Source organism: Neomonachus schauinslandi, unplaced genomic scaffold (genome assembly GCF_002201575.2).
Source record: "Neomonachus schauinslandi unplaced genomic scaffold, ASM220157v2 HiC_scaffold_57, whole genome shotgun sequence".
NCBI classification, from domain to species: domain Eukaryota; kingdom Metazoa; phylum Chordata; class Mammalia; order Carnivora; family Phocidae; genus Neomonachus; species Neomonachus schauinslandi.
In genome coordinates, this window is record NW_025408759.1 from 1 (window position 1) to 14,954 (window position 14,954).

At 63.1% G+C, this 14,954-nt stretch overlaps 2 protein-coding genes across 5 annotated transcripts; one reads left to right on the top strand and one right to left on the bottom strand.

Annotated features, from left to right (window-relative positions):
* Nucleotides 1–581: 581 nt before the first annotated feature.
* Nucleotides 582–12,571, top strand: LOC123323625 (leukocyte receptor cluster member 8-like). 4 transcript variants are annotated; one of them, XM_044912066.1, is made up of 16 exons: nucleotides 582–692; nucleotides 2,014–2,106; nucleotides 2,819–2,993; nucleotides 3,776–3,877; nucleotides 4,592–4,702; nucleotides 5,561–5,813; nucleotides 6,031–6,172; nucleotides 6,387–6,596; nucleotides 6,996–7,274; nucleotides 7,362–7,502; nucleotides 7,617–7,902; nucleotides 8,443–8,544; nucleotides 8,622–8,690; nucleotides 8,778–8,907; nucleotides 8,989–9,196; nucleotides 11,302–12,571. In XM_044912066.1, the coding sequence occupies exons 2-16, from the start codon at nucleotides 2,069–2,071 to the stop codon at nucleotides 11,462–11,464; spliced, it is 2,409 nt and encodes an 802-aa protein (XP_044768001.1). In that variant the 5' UTR covers nucleotides 582–692; nucleotides 2,014–2,068; the 3' UTR covers nucleotides 11,465–12,571. The 4 variants fall into 4 exon arrangements, with proteins under 4 accessions (XP_044768001.1, XP_044767999.1, XP_044767998.1 ...); XM_044912064.1 differs by having other exon boundaries at nucleotides 6,408–6,596; nucleotides 7,617–7,659; nucleotides 7,711–7,902; nucleotides 8,989–12,571; XM_044912063.1 differs by having other exon boundaries at nucleotides 6,408–6,596; nucleotides 8,989–12,571.
* Nucleotides 12,562–14,102, bottom strand: LOC123323626 (leukocyte receptor cluster member 9-like). Its single transcript, XM_044912067.1, has one exon. It carries the CDS (start codon nucleotides 14,100–14,102, stop codon nucleotides 12,657–12,659), a length of 1,446 nt encoding a protein of 481 aa, XP_044768002.1. The 3' UTR covers nucleotides 12,562–12,656.
* Nucleotides 14,103–14,954: the final 852 nt, after the last annotated feature.

The following is a 14,954-nucleotide window of genomic DNA, read 5'->3' on the forward strand; positions in this document are numbered from 1 at the left end:
CTCGGCCCCGGACCCCCACCTGCCCACCTGTGCACACCTATCCGCTCAACCCCGGACCCCGCACACGTCCACTCCACCGCAGCCATCTGCCCCAGCCATGGTCCCCCTGTAGTCCCCAGCTCCCCAGGCTCTGCCGGTCGCCCGCCTCCGTGTGTTTGCAGGCGCCGCGTCCTCTGCCACGGGCGCCTCTGCAATTTTATGTACCAGGGAAGCTCCCCTTCCCGGCTGGAGGCTGCTCTCACCCCCTTTCTCCGACTTCACCATGCTCTGCCCTGGGCTTCCACATCGCTGTACAGAGATAGTCTTACAACCCTCCTCACGTCAGCTTGTAGCTGGAAACAACAATGGCTACCACTCACTGAGCCAAAATAGGGCTGCGTGCTCGGGCACAGGGCCGGCGGAGTCCGCGCGTGTCCCCTCGGGGCCACCGTCCCCACCCTGTCTTCCGGCTTGCCTTAAAAGCCCACGCGTCCTTGCGTAAGCGGAGGGCGGGCCCAAGTCAAGCCCGCGGCACCCATTGGCGGTGCAGGGTCGAGGGAGGTGGGGCGAGGTCTCCGCGTGACGTCAGGACGCCACGGTCAGAACGTCGAAGCCCAAGAAAGACAAGAACCAGCCGGGTCGCGAGCAGTTCCGCGGCCGTGTCGCTGTCTCCTTGGGCCGCTGCTGACGAGTCCAGGGGGCGGACGGCTGAGGTGGGTGTGGGGAGCGGCGGGCGGGCGGGCGGGGACGGCATCTCCTTCCGGCCCTACGCCCAGCGGGTCCCGAGGCCTGGTGGGCCGTCGCAGCAACGGACGCCGCGCGCGAGCGACGACTGGGTGTGGCGGGCACGGGCGGCCACTGCGCCTGCGCGCCCTCGCGCCTGCGCCGTCGGCCGGGCTCCCCGCCCCCGCTCTCGGAATTCCTGGGTCCCGAGCGCCCCTTCTCAGCCCCCATTGACCGGGCCGTTCCACCGGGAGGATGGCGTTGCCCCGGCGACGCGCGGCTCCGGAGCCGCGTTCTCCCCGCTGGAGCCGTGGTGTCCACGCGCGGCGCGGCCGGGCGGTGACTGCGGAGTGGGTCGCCGGCGTCCGGACGGGCTCTGCTTCCACCTGGCGCCACTGCCCTCTCGGGGCTCCCGGGACGGCCAGGTGCCCCTCGCGTCCGGTGCCCGTGAGGCACGCCCGCTGTCTCCCTGCGCTGTCCCCCGCTCGTCCCCTCCTGCCTCTCCCCGCCCCTTCCCGAGCTTGCTTGTCCGGGGCGTCTTCCAGGCTCCCGTTCCTGTCCGTCCCCTCACTTGCCGTAGGACCGTCGGGGTCTCCGGCGGGGACTCGCCTCGGAGCCCACCCAGGCTTCTCGGCCCCCCAGGTGTAGGCCCCAAGGCAGCCCTCGCTTTCTGGCAGGCCCCCCGCCCCACTCGGAGTTTCCGGCAGGTGGTTTGGACGGGGTGAGGCATCTCCAGCGCTCCGTCTCCGGAGCCCCCAGCCCGCGGGGCTTGTTTCTAACAGCAGTCTCCTGAGAGCTTCCCGAGAGCGCGCGTCTTCCCTTCCGGGCTCCCCGTGCGCCCTCGGGGCTTCTCCTCGTTTCCCGGAGTGACTTCTGGAGTTGTTTTCCTCTGGAGTTCTCTCTAGGTTCTCTCTTTACAAACTTTGCTCTGCTTCCTCTCAGCTGTTTTTCCTTCTGGAATGCTTTGTAGCCCTTGCTTGAAGTCCCTCCACCCCCTCCCGCCCTCTGTGCCGGGGTCTCCCTCGGGCCTTCCCTCTTCTCTTAGGGGTTTCAGGTCCTTCTCTTCCCCTTTGGGAGATTCCTTCAGCCTTCCCCGTTTTCAGATCCTTCCTGTTCCACCCAGAGCACTGCAGGGAGGAGAAGGCCTTCCCCTCACACAGAAGCCCTTTTCTTTTATTCCACCAGTGAGTCCTCTTTCACGGACACTCCTTTTCTGCCTGGCTTCTCATGAGCTCATCTCCTTCTCTTCCCCACTTTGTGACTTTTTCTTGCTCCTCCTTGAGTCTCCCTAACTCCTTCTTTTTCTCATAGACAGTGAGAAAGCAGTCTGGCTCCTGAGGTCCACCCCTTATGCCCCAAGGTCCAGATGGCGGCCAACGTGGGTGATCAACGTAGCACAGATTGGTTAGTGTGGCTAGAGGGACAGAGGCCGGAGGGGAGGGCAAGAGGAAGCAGGACCCACTGTTGTCCTCTGGGACGGGAGGTCCCCTAGCGCTCCTTGTGGGTGGAGTGCGGATGAGCTCCTCCTCTGGCCACGAGGATAGAGGGAAGCATTTGGTTGTAATGTGGACAGTCAGGTTTTTCTTCATCTCTCTGAGCATCTTGTTTTCACGGTACAGTGCTTATTTCTCAAAATTGGGATGATTCATTCCATGAACTGTGATTAAGGCACAGCCTCCAACACTTTATACTCTCATTTATCAATTTGTTAATATCTTGTTTTTTTCCAAAACAGAGTGATGATAACCTGCTGGCTGGTGTGGGGGGGGGTGTCAGAATTGACAAATAACCATTTAGACCTAGTAGGTACCAGGGGCTATGTTAACTTCTTTGGATCCTGGTATTTTTATTTGGTATTTAGCAACTGCTGTTTATCAGGTACTTGGAAAAGTGCCTTAGGTCTCTATCTCTAGTTGGATTTTTCCTCACGGGAAGGCGTGAGACAGAAAGCCATTGTCAGCATATTATAGATCAAAATATATCCTAGACTTAAAAATTTAGACTCCAGTAGGTAGTAAGAGGGAGTTTAGGATTCAAGTCCTGGTATGTGCCTGTCTGCATTTTGCCCACTGTGTACAGGGGGAGAAAAGACTGACTCGATGTCCCTTCTTTGCAGGTCTTCTCAGTACAGCATGGTGGCCGGGGCAGGCAGAGAGAACGGCATGGAGGCTCCTATGCATGAGAACCCAGAGTGGGAGAAGGCCCGCCAGGCTCTGGCCAGCATCAGCAAAGCAGGAGCCGCCGGCAGCTCTGCCAAGGCCAGCAGCAATGGGCCTGTTGCCAGTGCCCAAGTGAGAAGGCACCCAGGGCCTGGGTGCCCTGAGTGGGGGTTGCTGGGGAGGGAGACGCTTGGTATTCTCTGGTATCACAAGGACAGGGTGCCCTGAATATCTTCTAGGAGCCTCAGAGGGGGGGCACCACATGGTCCTGTCCCTGGGAATCCAGCCTGAAGAGGGGATGTGCCCTGGGTCCCTGAGGTGCCCCGAGTCCACGGGTAGAGGCTGTGACTCTTGGAGAGAGGTGGACCCAGTGGTGTCCTCAGCAGTTAGCCACCAGTAATTAGACACATTTGGGGGCCACAGGGTATGTGGGCTCCTGCTACCGGTGCTGACGGCACACGTGTCTCTGCAGTATGTGGCTCAGCGGGGGCCACGGCACCGTGCTGACGGCTCACATGTCTCTGCGGTATGTGGCTCAGCGGGGGCCATGGCACCATGCTGACGGCTCACGTGTCTCTCTGCAGTACGTGGCTCAGCGGGGGCCACGGCACCGTGCTGACGGCTCACGTGTCTCTGCAGTATGTGGCTCAGCGGGGGCCACGGCACCGTGCTCACGGCACACGTGTCTGCGGTACGTGGCTCAGCGGGGGCCACGGCGCCGTGCTCACGGCACACGTGTCTCTGGTACGTGGCTCAGCGGGGGCCATGGCGCCGTGCTCACGGCACACGTGTCTCTGCGGTACGTGGCTCAGCGGGGGCCACGGCGCCATGCTCACGGCACACGTGTCTGCAGTACGTGGCTCAGCGGGGGCCACGGCGCCGTGCTCATGGCACTCGTGTCTCTCCCCCCGCAGTACGTGGCTCAGGCGGAGGCCTCGGCCCTGCAGCAGCAGCAGTATTACCAGTGGTACCAGCAGTACAGCTACGCCTACCCGTACGGCTACTACTACCCCATGGTGAGCGCCCAGCCCTGCAGGGACTGGTGGGAGGCCGGGTGCTGGAAGTGGGAGCCGGCGGGCGGGTTCCAGCGGCCAGGGGAGGGCTTGAAGACGGCAGTGCAGCTTCCGAAACTTTCCACTAGCACACTGCCCCCGTGGTCCAGCTGAGAGCCCTTCCCAGGTCCAAGTCCTGCCTTCTCTGCTGCTGGTCACTCCTCTCCCCTGCGACGTTCCCCTCTGCTGTAGCTCCCTTCCCCCACTCCCCTGTCTCTCTGCGCCCCCACCTTGCAGAGGGTTCCCAGGTCATGCCTCAGGGAGTCCTTTTCTCTGACCGACGGGATTAGTTAGAGCAGTATTCTGCTGCACCCCGGCTTGCTTTCACGGAGCTTACTGCCTGACCCGCTCTGTATCTGTCCGCAGCTGTGCACATTTTGAGTGTAGACTTCAGTAGCGCGTGGATTTTCATGTTTTATTTTTGGTTCTGTTGTGGTGTTTAGGAAAGTTGGTGCTCAGTATAACTATTTGTTAAATAGAGAATGGAATCGAAAGAGGTTTCCATCGTATTTTAGTTGTTTTTAACGCAACAGAATTTGGCGCGTTTACACAGTGGAGAGTAATAGAAAGGGGTGAGGGAAAAGTGGAGCATCACAGGTTATGTATGGCTCCTGAGCAGGCAGGAGAAGGGGGAGGGGATTGGGCCTCCACCGACCCTCGTTTCTGTGCCTTTGGCAGAGCATGTACCAGAGCTACGGTTCTCCCTCCCAGTATGGCATGGCCAGCTCGTACGGCTCCGCCACACCCCAGCAGCCATCGGCACCCCAGCACCAGGGGGCTCTGAACCAGGTAACGCCCCCACCCAGCTCCGTGGCACGTTCAAGAAGGGGAATGTAGTGTTTGTGAGTGGGCGGGCAGTGGGGATGCCTGCATTTTTTAAGCTGCCCACTCCCTGGTTTCTCTCCTGCTGAGCAACTCTTGATCTGATAACAAGGAGGGCAAAGCATGGTATTTGAAACCAGGATGGGTTTAGGACTTGGGCAAGGCCTGGGGGCTCGGTGTTGGGGTGACAGTGGGAACGGTTTGCAGCATGGCAGCCTGTCTTCTGAGTTTTCCCCCAGCACGTGCACACATACATGCACCATCACATACGCAGTCTGGCCTTGCACTTAGCGTGCTGTGTGGAGGAGTGTGGAGCTGGTGCAGGGAAGGTGGATAGATCTGGGCTGGGATCCCAGCTTCCCATCAAGTGGTGTCATTACAAGTCACGTGATCTCTCTGCACCTCAGCCAGTCCTGTCAAGTGGGAAGGATCATCACTTCATAGGGCCCCTGAGAACGTGTGTAATCACGTGTGGGTCTTGATTGGCACGCACGATGTGCTCAGACAGTAACCCCGGGTGGGTGCACTGTCGGGGCGGCACTCCCTAGGAGGTGGACGGCAGGGTTTAATGCCCACTGCTGCCGCCCGGCAGCTGGGGGCCATGGGAGAGCAGCTCAGGGTCTGAGCCGGAGTCCTCTCAGCTGTGAGGAGTGTGGGCAGTAACTCTCCATTCCTCAGGGAGTCGCTCTGAGCGCCCAGGGCAATGAGATGTGGGAGGGTCTCGGTGCAGGGTTGGGAGCTAAGTGATGCCGTGATCGGGAGGACAGTGTGAGAGCCAGCACAGGGAGCTCTACTCCTGTCCTCAGCACCTGCTTCCTCCACCAGCATCCAGTCCCTGGCATGGAAGAAAGCATGTCCTACCAGGCCCCCCCTCAGCAGCTGCCGGCAGCCCAGCCCCCTCAGCCCTCCAATGCCCCGCATGGGGCTCATACTCTGAACAGCGGCCCCCAGCCTGGAACAGCCCCAGCCACACAGCACAGCCAAGCAGGGCCTGCCTCGGGCCAGGCCTATGGGCCACACACCTACTCCGAGCCTGCCAAGCCCAAGAAGGGCCAACAGCTGTGGAATCGGATGAAACGTAAGTTGGCGGTAGACTTGGGAAGAAGAGAGGGCGTGGGGGCTGGACCTTACAGAGCCAAGCGTGGGGCGCTTCTGGATATCGTGGTCATCCCTAGGCTTAGGGTGCACCTGCCCCGGAGCCCTTTGCTGGAGTTTGGCGTCTCCCATTCCTGGGGATAGGGCAGCCTGAGGTGGGCCAGGGTAAGGTCTAACCCCAGCTTTTGCGGCTCTCACAGCAGCCCCTGGGACTGGTGGTCTCAAGTTCAACATCCAGAAACGGCCCTTTGCTGTCACCAGCCAGAGCTTCAGCTCCCCCTCAGAGGGCCAGCACAGCAGCTTCGGCCCCCAGCCCAACCCCGAGAAAGCCCAGAACCACAGGTGATGGCCGCCCCCTTGCTCTTGTCCCAGCTCCCTTGCCTGTGCAGTCAGCCTGCACCCCGAGCCTCAGTCTGCTCCTCCAGAATGGGGAGGGGTCCCTCCCTCAGGGTTGCCGTGGACACGAAATGAGGGGGAAAAAGAAGACGCTCGAGTTGTGTCCGGCGCGTGTCTGCTCTGTGAGCAGTAGCGATGACGGGCTTTTCTGCCGGCTGAGTCCCACATCTGCCCTCCCTAGGGGGAGCCTGTCCGGGAAGCCCGACGATTGGCCACAGGACATGAAGGAGTATGTGGAGCGCTGCTTCACTGCCTGCGAATCGGAGGAGGACAAGGACCGGACGGAGAAGCTGCTCAAGGAGCTGCTGCAGGCCCGGCTGCAGGACGGTTCGGCCTACACCATTGACTGGAGCCGGGAACCCCTGCCAGGGTTAGTCCAGGCTGGGGATGGGGAGGAGGGCGATTCTGGGTGCTGAAGTGGAGACCTACAGACTTAGGTACCTGAAGCCCCGAGAATGAGCGGGAAGGTTAGCTCCCGGGGGGGGGGAAGGCCAGGAGGGTAGAGCAGAGGTCCAGGCGCTGCCTGGGGGTGCAGTCCTGGGGTGGGGTGCAGGCCGTGAAGGCTGGCGAGTGCACAGTATTCAGCTGCGAAGAGCACTCTCTAGACAGAGAAAACGTTGGGTTTGCCTCCCATTTTTGCAGTGTATTAGCTGAGTCGCCTGGGTAAGTTCCTTTCCTGCCTGAGGCTGTGTGTTCCTGGGGCGGCTGGCAGATGTTGGGGATGGTGGGGGCGCTGGGTTGGTGATGCCCTGCCCTGCTATATCCTCAGGCTGACTCGGGAGCCTGTGGCTGAGAGCCCCAAGAAGAAGCGGTGGGAGGCCCCTAGCAGCCTTCATCCTCCCAGGGGGGCAGGCTCAGCGACAAGGGGCGGGGGTGCCCAGTCCCAGCGAGGGACACCAGGGGCTGGGGGTGCTGGCCGAGCCCGGGGCAGCAGCTTCGCCAAGTTTGGCAACCGCAATGTCTTCATGAAGGACAACAGCTCTTCCTCCAGCACGGACTCCCGCTCCCGTTCCTCCTCCCGGTCCCCCACTCGCCACTTCCGCCGCAGGTACGGGGACTGGGGGCTTGGGGGTGGGGGGAGGGGCGTGGGGGGAGGGGCCGCTTCAGGCCTTACCTCCCTGCTGCTTCTGTGCAGTGACTCCCACTCGGATTCAGACAGTTCTTACTCAGGGAATGAGTGTCACCCTGTGGGTCGCAGGAACCCCCCAGCGAAGGGCCGAGGAGGTCGGGGGGCCCACATGGACCGGGGCCGAGGCAGGGCACAGCGTGGGAAGAGGTGAGACTCTGGGCGGGTGGCCAGGGGGGTGGGGCTGAGATCGGGGTTCTTGGGGTGCAGTGGGAGGGGCAGGCTGTGACATCTGCCTTGTTCACCCCTGACCTCCTTTTTCAGGCACGATCTCGGTCCCACCAAGCGCAGCCGCAAAAAGATGGCCGCACTAGAGTGCGAGGACCCTGAGCGTGAGCTGAAGAAGCAGAAGCGGGCGGCCCGCTTCCAGCACGGACATTCCCGCCGCCTGCGCCTCGAGCCCCTGGTGCTGCAGATGGGCAGCCTGGAGAGCAGTGGTGCTGACCCAGACTGGCAGGAACTTCAGATCGTGGGCACCTGCCCTGACATCACCAAGCACTACCTGCGTCTCACCTGCGCCCCCGACCCATCCACTGTGCGCCCTGTGGCAGTAAGTGCCTGGGATGGGCAGGTCCTCCCTGCAGGGCGGCTGCTAGCACGAGGCCGTGGCAACCACACAGAAAGGATGGCAGAGACTGCACCCGAGGCTGTGGTGTGGTGGCAGGGGCCTGGGAGCTCTGTGAGAGGTGACTTGAGGACAGAACTTGTGTTTTGAAGACTAAGTCCGGGTCGTGTGGCCTCTTCGGGAGACTTGCTCTGAGCCTCCATCTCCTCAGGAAGCGGCCTTCCCAGGCCAGCTTGTCTGAGGCGGGGACGATCAGGCTCCCGTGTCCTCTGCTGAGGCCGCAGCAGCAGCATGGTTCATGTTCCGTCCCAGGGGACACACTGATGTGGGCAGCTGAGGTCGGGAGTGGTTACTCTTGCCAAACGTGTTGGGTTCTTTTTAAAGTCGGTAGTAAGTTATTAAACGAGTCTGATGTTGCTGCCTTCATGTTAGAATACTGAGTTGGGGGAGGTGTAGTGGGTTTTAGCGATGGCTTCACTCACCCTGCTGAAATTTTTCTGAGCCATTGTTTGGTTTCCTTCCCAGGTTTTGAAAAAGTCTCTGTGCATGGTCAAGTCCCACTGGAAAGAGAAGCAAGACTACGCCTTTGCCTGTGAGCAGATGAAGTCGATTCGGCAGGACCTGACGGTGAGGGGGCTGCTGGGAGGGCCTGTGGTGGGAGAGCCCCGCCCTGCGGTGGCCTCACTGCTCTCCTGCCGTTCCAGGTGCAAGGTGTGCGGACGGAGTTCACGGTGGAGGTGTACGAGACGCATGCCCGCATCGCCTTGGAGAAGGTGAGTGCGGTGCTGAGGCCCTTCCGGGTTCTTCCTGGGCTCCCCGTCCCGGCCTCACGGTCCCTCTCTCCGTGCCCCGGGCTCCAGGGCGACCATGAGGAGTTCAACCAGTGCCAGACGCAGCTCAAGTCGCTGTACGCCGAGAACCTGCCAGGCAACGTGGGCGAGTTCACTGCTTACCGCGTCCTCTACTACATCTTCACCAAGAACTCAGGAGGTGAGAGAGGCTGCTTGCGGGACGGGGTGGCCCCAGGCCCCCGGGGTTGGGCGCTACTGATCCTCTTCTGTCTCGGGCCAGACATCACCACGGAGCTGGCGTACCTGACTCGGGAACTGAAGGCAGACCCCTGTGTGGCTCACGCCTTGGCACTGAGGGCGGCCTGGGCTCTGGGCAACTACCACCGCTTCTTCCGGCTCTACTGTCATGCACCCTGCATGTCTGGGTACCTGGTGGACAAGTTTGCAGACCGGGAGCGCAAAGCTGCCCTCAAGGCGATGATCAAAACGTATGTGAAGCTGGGTTCTCCCCTGCCCCCTCTGCTGTGCCGGCCCCGCCGCTGCCTTCCTTCCCCACTTCCCTCCTCCCTCTGCACACTCGTGGGCTGTCCGGCTTCCAGCTCCCGTGCCCTGGACACTGGTCCTCTGTCCCCATGTCTTCTTTCTACACGTACTCTGCTCCCCAGCCCCTCCCGCTTCCCTTCCCACTGTTGGCCCTCTGTCTCCCTAGGCCTGCCTCTGCATCTCCCTTCTTCCCCATTCTGTTTCGCTGCTCCAGGGTTCCCTCTCTACCCCCGAGTCTCTATTTCTCCTGCTCGCGTCACCCTGGACCCTGGTTTGTTTTCTTGCTCTGGGCTCTTGGTTTCCTCCCTCGGTCTCTCTTCACCTTTCACGGTCCCACTCGGTAGAGACAAACTAGGAAAGATGGCTGTGCTCTTGGTAGCTTCTGATCTAACGGGATCAAGACCCCATTCCAACTCGAGCTACTTTAAGAGGATAGAAAACATGTAGGGAGGCAGGTGTGATGTGGGCACAAGCCAGATCAGGGACTGTGTGTAAAAAGAGTAAGCTCTCTGTACGTTAGTTGTTCTCTGTGTTGCGTGCGCGTGCATGGTGGGCAACTTGTGGTTCTGCCGGGGGTGAGATGCCCCGGGTGACGTAAGGAGGTGTCAGGTGACCACTTTTGTTGGCACAAGTAGGGGCTGCTACTGGTGTCCAGTGGGTAGAGGCTAGGGATGCTGCTCAGCCTCCTGCAGGGCCCAGGACGCCCCACAACAGAGAATTGGCCCCAGTGTCAGTCTTGCCAAAGTTGAGAACGCTCAGTCAGAGGTTGGTAGGTCCAAGGGGCCACATCAGTTAGGAGCCACAGGAATGGTGTCGGGACTGGGGAGGGACAGTCACACTGAAGTTAGGAAACACACTCCAGGATCCGATTTGGGTCCAGATTTAAGGCAGAGGCTGAGCCAGGGCAGGAGGCGCAGAAGTAGACAAGGATGTGGGACAGAAACATGAAGGCGACAGGATAGACAGGACTTGGTTATCTACCTGGGAGTGACTGGGAGGTGGGCTGTCTAAAGGCCCCGTGGGCTGTCCCGGAGTCTGCCCTCCGCAGCGGGATAGCAGCTCCCAAGCTTCTGTGTGGCTCCCAGGGGTGTCGTGTGGGCCGGTCACTGTTGTGGTTAGTTCATATGTGCTGGGTCTTGGTTGGGGCCACCGCCGTGAAGGTGCCTTGTAGGAGGGGCCTTGGCCTACACTGGCCACCCGCTCTCATCCCCCCCGTTCTTAGCAGACGAGCCCCTCCCTCCCAGAGCCCCCAGAACAGGTTTTTGCAGGGTGGCCAGGAGGCCAGCTCCCTTGTGGGGAGAAATAGGCTCTCTCGTGCTCCCATGGATATCCAGAGCTGTGATGGAGCACGGGCTTGAGGCAGGACTGGGTCACGTCCTTTGTGCGGCATCCTCCCTGTGTGATGCCGGCTAGGTGGCTTTGCCTGTGGAGCTCGGTTCCCTCAGCATCTGTTTCTAAAGGGTAGGGGGACGCAGTTTCTGGGAGAGAATTCAGCAGGTTAATAGCCAGTTGCCAGCACACGCGAGTCTTCTTAGCAACTGCAAGTGACTGTTGCCAGCGTGTAACAGGCGTTGGCTGACCCTGTGCCTGGCATTCCTGAGGCACTTTGACCCAGGCAGGGGCACAGCCAGGGTGGGTCCCCCAGAGTAGCTGTCAGACCTGCCAACCCATGCCCACCCCCATCCCCTCGGGTCACTCCCTCTGCCTGGCCCCCTGCCCTTGGGCCACAGCGGGCCCTCTTCTGAGGGACTGCTCAGGCCCTTGAGCAGCGGAAGAGCCAGCTGGGCCCTTCCCTCCCATCCCCTCTCCTTGGTCCCCCCGTACAGGTAAGTGAGGGTGAAGGGGGGCACAGCCGGGGCTGGGGCCACCAGCCCCACCCCGGGCCCCCCCAAGCCCTGGAGGTGGGGAGGCTGGGTGGGGAGGGGTGAGAGGTCAGGTAACGTGATGAGGAAACCCTTTGGGTACCCTAAGGGGGGGCACCCACTCCCTGCTCGTGGGGCCCTCCCCTGCCCGCCGCCCGCCTCATCACATTCTCCTCTTGTCTCCGTAGCTTCCGCCCTGCGCTGCCAGTCTCCTACCTGCAGGCCGAGCTGGCCTTCGAGGGCGAGGCCGCCTGCCGGGCCTTCCTAGAGCCCCTGGGCCTGGCATACACGGGCCCGGACAACGCCAGCATCGACTGCCGCCTCAGCCTGGCGCAGCTGTCAGCCTTCTGAGCACCAGCGCGGATGGGGGCGGGGTGGGGGCAGGGCTGTGGCCCCCCAGCGCCACTTTTGCCGATTTTGTTTTTGAGCCATGGACTTGGGTTGTAAATTAATTCGTGGGGAGCGGGCTCCAGGAAGAGCCACCATCCCTGTCCCCGTTTTCGTACCGGGGAGTCTGTACAGAGATTTTTTCTACATTTTTATTTTTTGCCTCAGAGGGACGGGATTGGGGGAGGAGGGGGTGGGACAGCGGAGGGTTGGGGGCGTGGTCTGTAGGCTGCTCTGTGTCCAGCTGGCACCCCCACTAATGCTGTCTCAGTGTTTTCTCTCTCTCTCTCTCGAGCTTGTACTCCGGTACCGACCTGGCACCCTGGCCCATCCCATGCCGGGGGGGCCAGAAGAAGACAGGCCGCTCCGCCCGTGCCCGCCCCGGCGGGGGCACCAGCACGCAGCCCGCCACCCGCCACCTGCCCGCCTCACCACAGACTCTTGTTGCCCAGCCCTCCGGGGCCTCAGTGTTCAGGGCTAGGGGAGCCGTGTAGAGACTGTGCCCCGCCCTCAGCCCCCCACGCCAGAAATGCCGCCGCCAAGCCGCCACCACGTCCACGCCGACACTGCGCACTGAGGACTCCGGAGGCCATCGCGGGACCTCGGCCGGGCCGCCTCGTCCGCAGTTGTATTAAGTTGTCTCCGTGTCCCTCCTCCCTCCACCCCCGTGTTTCTTCTGTTTTTTTTTTCCTTCCCTCCCTCCTCCTCCTGCTTCCCCCCCTTCTTTGGTTCAGCACAGGTAAAACGGTTACCCTCCCTCCCTTGCCTTCATGGATCACCAGCTCACGTCATGTTTCCTTCTCTTTTCTTTTTGTGTGTGTTTATTTAAGTTATTTTTCTTCCTCCCCTTTTTCTTTTTGCCCCCCCCCCCCCTTCTGCCATGTAACTGGAGGATGTGCGATGAGTTGGCAAACAGCTGGACTGTCAGGCTGCTTTTTTTCCAGATGTTCCTCCTCTGCTTCCCTCCCTTCCCTCTCCCCCTCCCTTCTCCTTCCTTCATTCTTTCCTTGGATCACTGAGCACCATTTGGAAGCTTGAGAGAAACCAAAATTAAAGAGAGAGAGAGAGAGAGCACTTTGTCCCTTCCTGCTTGGCCTGGATCTTCCCAGCTTCTTTGGGGTTGAGCGCGGTCTCCTGCAGAGGTCTGGGGGGACCGTCATCCCAGGGGCAGCTCAGCCAGAGGCTGGTAGGTGTCCCCTGCCCTGCCTATGCGGCACAGCCAGACTTCCCCTAGGGTCTGGCTCCCCAGCTCCTGCCTTGGGCTGAACCCAGGCTGCGGGAGGCCGACTTGAGATCCGTGGGGCACCTTGGCTAGGGTGAGGTGGGGGTGTAGCCCCTCCAGGGGCTGTACTACTCTGAGCCCCTCGGCTTCCAGCCTCTGTCTCAGCACTTGGGCCGTATCTTCCAGGGAGGGGGAGGGGGGGGCACAGAGCACATGCTGCCCCAGGAGAAGCAGGCTCCTAAAGCTCAGCTGCGGGGGTGCCTGAATTCCTGGGGCCAGGAGCGCGCGTCTTAGTGCACCCACTGCGGCGGCTACCTCCCCGGGGCCTGTCAGCCTCAGGAGGGCTAGTGTCAGGTGTAGGGCCCCCGCGGGTACCACGAACGCAGCACACGAGGGTGCGGCTCGAACCAGCTCTTCCTGGGCCTTGGCCACCCCCGCCCGCAGCCCGGGATCAGTCACCATGAGAGCCACAAAATGCGTGGGGCGGGGCTGGCGAGGCGCCGCGGCCCCGGCCCCAGCCGTCCCTCTGCCTTCCGAGGGCCAGGCGCCAGGACCCCACTGTGCTTCCGTCTCGGGAAAACCTCGTGCGGGGGTTCGTCCCGGCGCTGCCTGTGCCGCCCCACTGTGTGGCTCCGTGGCCCTGCCCGTGGCGGCCGGCTTCAGCACCCTTTCCAGCGCTGTCCACGGGGAAGCCTGGCCTTCGGCCCTGCGCCGCTCCCTGGCCTCCAGCCCGGTTCCGGTGTCAGCGGGAGCGGCGGCGACCCCTCCGTGCGCGCCCCCGCCGCCGTGGGCGTCCTCAGCGCTGCGCGCGCCCCCGCCGCCATGCGCGTCTGGCCCGTCGTGCGCGTCCTCGCCGCCGCCGTCCTCACATCCGTCGTGCGCGTCCTCGCCGCCGTCGTGCGCGCCCCCGCCGCCCAGCGCGTCCAGGATGGTGGGCCCGGGGCCCGCCGCTGAGCCCGAGCCGAAGACGAGGTCGGTGCGCGAGGCGCGGTCCCACACGATGCGGCCGCGGAAGCGGAAGTAGCGCACCCGGTGCTGCGGCACGGCCAGGACTCCGGGCCCAAGCGCCGCCAGCGGCTCGTCCCAGCAGAAGGCGCCGAAAGGCTCCTCGCGCACGCCTAGGAAGCGGTCGGCGTAGCCCACCGAGAAGTCGGCCGGGTCGAGGCGCGGGTCCCAGCGGATGCGCTGGATGACGGCCGCGGCCGTGCGCAGCGGCGGCTTCTTGGCCCCGGCCCCGGCCTCGGCCTCGGCCCTGCGCCGAGACGGCGCCGGCGCCCCCGGGTGGGGCTGGCGGCAGCGGGCGCCGAAGCGGCAGCGGCCCTCCAGGAAGAAGCGGCAGGCCGGCGGCGCCGCGGGCTCGGCCGCGGGGGCCGCCGCCATGGGAGCGGGGTGCGGGGGGAGCCTCGCCAGGACGTCACCGGCCGCGCCCCGTTCCCGCCGCCCTGGGAGCCGCGCGCGCACGCGCGCTCGCGGGGCCTCCGATCACCGGCCTGGCGGGCGGCTCCGTGCGCACGGTGTCCTCGGGGAGCCTGACCGCGCCTGCGCGGCCCATGCGCGTGTGTGGCCCTCCTCGGTCCAAAGGGCCTGCAGGCTGGGCACCGCCCGCGGGGTGACCGACTCCCTCAGTGCCCTCGAGGACCCGGACCCGCCCCACCGCGGGTCCACAAGGTTTATAGGTGCGACCACGCCCTTTTGGGCCGCCCTCGGCTACGCTCCGCGTGTACGACCCCGCCTCCTCCAGGTTCTTCGCTGGGCTAGCTCCGCCCTTACCTAGGGGTGATTCCGCCCCTCGCCTAAAGGTTGGCACGTGCTGCCCCGCCCTCCCGCCCCTTGTGGGTCGTGCCCTCGGCCGGACAACTGTACCCCAGCAGGGCGCAAACTAGGTAGCCCTGACTTGGGATGCCGCTGCCCCCCTCGGGCCGACACACCTTTCCGAGGGGGGTGTGACTCCCCCACCGGGACCCTGCCCCTTCCCAACCACTTTCCTGCGCGGCCGCTCACAGGGTAAGGGCAGCTCGCCTCGAGGGGTTCACTGGATACGCGGGCCGGGAGTCAGGCTCCCGGAGCCACTGCGCTGGGCGCCAGGGAGCGAATCTAGCCAGCCCCCTGGAGCGAGTCACGTGGCCCCCGGGATCGAGTCAGCGGACCCCCTGCAGCGAGTCAGGCCGGACCCCGGGAGCGTCAGCGGGTCCCCTGCAGCGAGTCAGGCCGAGCCCCCCCCCGGGAGCGAGT